General features: G+C 35.4%; 1 protein-coding gene across 1 annotated transcript in view; it reads left to right on the top strand.

Moving 5' to 3' along the window:
* The window catches only part of LOC106103302 (dynactin subunit 1-like), an 8,870-nt gene that overhangs the window by 3,060 nt on the left and 2,634 nt on the right, over nt 1-3,176 (top strand). The window contains exons 4-6 of the mRNA XM_013283035.1: nt 203-342; nt 1,858-1,982; nt 2,988-3,026. Of these exons, the coding sequence (XP_013138489.1) occupies nt 203-342; nt 1,858-1,982; nt 2,988-3,026 (304 nt within the window). The remainder of the gene's footprint in view (nt 1-202; nt 343-1,857; nt 1,983-2,987; nt 3,027-3,176) is intronic.

The following is a 3,176-nucleotide window of genomic DNA, read 5'->3' as shown; positions in this document are numbered from 1 at the left end:
ACTCTGACAGTGTCGTCACTTTTAAGCTATCTTAGCCTTTATCAGCCAGTGGTGGGACAGACCCTAATAAATTTTAAATGTATATTCCAGAATAAACAAATTGGATTTTGGTACTCTGACAGTGTCGTCACTTTTAAGCTATCTTAGCCTTTATCAGCCAGTGGTGGGACAGACCCTAATAAATTTTAAATGTATATTCCAGGGTAAACAAGAGGAGCTATCAGAGATGCAGATCCGACGCGAGCTGGGCGAGCGCAAGCTGTCTGCGGCGGCGAGCGCGGCCGAGCTGCGCGCGGAGCAGCTGCAGCGCAAGCTGGATGATGCTCACAACCAGCTTAAGAGGTCAGAATACACTATGACAGTTATTTTATATACTAACTAGCTGTTCCCATGCGATTTCATCAGCATAAAATTATTTTATCGTTTGCATGTGTCAAATTGTCAATAGCAAATGTCAAAATGACATGACATGACAAAACTTCGCAATCTTGCTTCCTTGATGTTGGCAGCAACTTATAGTCTCTTTTCCACATTAGGGTTTTTATCCAAAATATTCACCCCCTGAATTTAATGGCGTGAAAATATATAGTCTAAAGCGTGATGTCAGTGTAGGGCTTTTTATTAAAAAAAAACAGTTATTCAGAATATGCTGTAATTGCTGACATCTTAGGCAACAAAGAAGTATGTGTTTACGCTTTATTATAATAGTATAGATATGTTAGATATTTCCACAAATGACTTCCTTTAAAATTTAGACGGACGGCCATATTAACAATACTTGTAAATTACTTTAAAACACAAACTGACCTCCAATGCGACAACGCAAATATATCGAACGTTCCGTTGTGACGACTGGTAAAACACTGAGCTTGTTGGTGACTGCGCGCCGAGACTGCGACTGAGCGCCTATATTTTCACACCATTTAACTTAGGGGGTAAATATTTTGGATAAAAACCCTAATGTGGGAAAGAGACCATAAGTCGCTGCCGACATCAAGGAAGCAAGGTTGCCATGGTTTGACATCATGTCAATGTGAACAATAAAACGAATTTTTTATAATTTTATACGGATGAAGTCGCATGGGAACAGCTAGTTAATAATAAAAGTGGCAAAACGAGCTGCGGGAACACAGGGTTGGTCAAGGTATGGACATCCTCAACACCAGAGGAACTACAGTTGTCGGCTTTTGAGGAAATAGTGGCTTCTTAAAGAACCCTAAGTTACAGTTTCCATGGTATTTGATAGCTAAGTACAATCGGGGAATTTGTTGGTGTTCCACCTTGAATATTTTCACCGGTACTTTCTCTGAAAGGTACTATATCAGTTGTCAAGTTTAGTGCCACCTCATATTGACATGTAATAAAACATTTAACAATACTATAATAAGTTCCATCTATTGTTGAACAAAACTTTTAAATAAAATGTATATATTTATCGTACATACACCAGCCAGCAGCCACACATAGAAATTATATGTTTGTTAATATCAATGTCATTATAGCATACTAGCTTTCTCCCGCTAAAGCAACTAGCCTAATGTTCCAGACTATCCTCTACATCTATGACTTTTATCAAGATCCGTTCAGCAGTTTGACAAACTCTAATAAACATTCATCTAAACTTTCGCATTCAGAATATAAGTCTATACTAATATTATGAAGAGTTTCCTATTTATTTGTATTTTTGTATATATTGAGATAACTCATACAACTGGGCCGATTTCAATAATTATTTCACCAATAAACAGCTACGTCACAGTAAAATAGGCTACATTTTTTATTTCCTCGCGGAAGTCGGGAGCAACATTTATTATAAAAGCGTAACGTATTTTATTAAATTTATTTATTTATACACAGGAAGGAGAAAGAATTCGAAGAGACAATGGACCATTTGCAACAAGATATCGAATCATTGGAGACAGAAAGAGGTGCTTTACGAGACAAACTGAAGTTGTACGCGAAACGAGGCGGCACTCACCATGGTATGTATATGTACAATCAGGGAAACTGTCGGTGTGCCATTTTAGGAATTGCCTTTATTTTTGCAACGAGACAAACCCCACCTCTTATAAATAACTAATTACATGTAGCTAGCGACTCCGTATGCATAGACTCATACTAATATAAATGTGAAAGTTTATATGGATGTTTGTTAGAGTTTGTAGCCTAAACAGCTGAACGGATCTCGATGATTTGGCATAGATGTAAAGTATAGTCTGGAACAACACATAGGCTTCACTTTTGTTTTTTCAATTCTATATGGACGGAGTCGCTAGCGAATGCTAGTTAAAAATAAAATAAAAAAAATTAGCCTATGTTACTGACAGATGAATTACCTTTCTAACAGTGAAAGAATTTTTAAATTTGGCCCAGTAGTTTTTTAGGAATTTCAATATATACAAAAAAACAAATCTTTCCTCTTTATAATATTAGTAAAAATCAGATAGCAGTGAATGCAAACGGAGAAATTAATATAAAGAAACAAGCCGTGGATAAACCGACATTTTTTTCATATAGACACATTTAGATGCGTTGTATATCTTTGTTCAACGTCTTTTGAAATGTTCAAACGATTGTAGCTTTTAAAGTGGCACACCGACAAATTTCCTAATAGTACGTCATAGTACAATTTTTTTTCTTATGTACCAAAGTCATAGATAGTGTAATATTTGGTTAAATAAGGTTAGTTTATGTTTATTTTACTATGTATATTGTATTTATTTACGTATAGTAAATGTTTTATTGTTTGTTTTTGTTGAATTTTATTATTTATTTTGTTTATATTAAGATGCTGTTTTACAAGTGGAAGGAGTTGGTATTGGCACGTAAGGCAAAAGACAACTCTTGTTCATGACGTGCCAATTTAAATATCCAAATGTTACTTAAGAGTTTTCTGTTTATTCGTTTTTGTAATAGAAGAATAATAATCTATGATATTTAATAGTAAGTAAAATGTGTAATAAATTAATGTAATTGTATGGAAATAGCTGCGGTGACCCCACCGGCCTCACTGCGGGAGTTCGCACGTAAGATACACATTATAGAGTACAATAGCATGCCTCCACTTTCATCATTTTTGCCATTCTCAACAACTTCCAATTCTCACCAGTTCATCCATTCTCAACACCTTCTAATTCTCATCACTTCCTCCATTCTCAACAACTTCCAATTCTCAT

This window comes from Papilio polytes, unplaced genomic scaffold, assembly GCF_000836215.1.
Source record: "Papilio polytes unplaced genomic scaffold, Ppol_1.0 DF823824.1, whole genome shotgun sequence".
In the NCBI taxonomy this organism is placed as follows: Eukaryota; Metazoa; Arthropoda; class Insecta; order Lepidoptera; family Papilionidae; genus Papilio; species Papilio polytes.
This window is presented reverse-complemented; position numbering and strand designations above follow the sequence as displayed.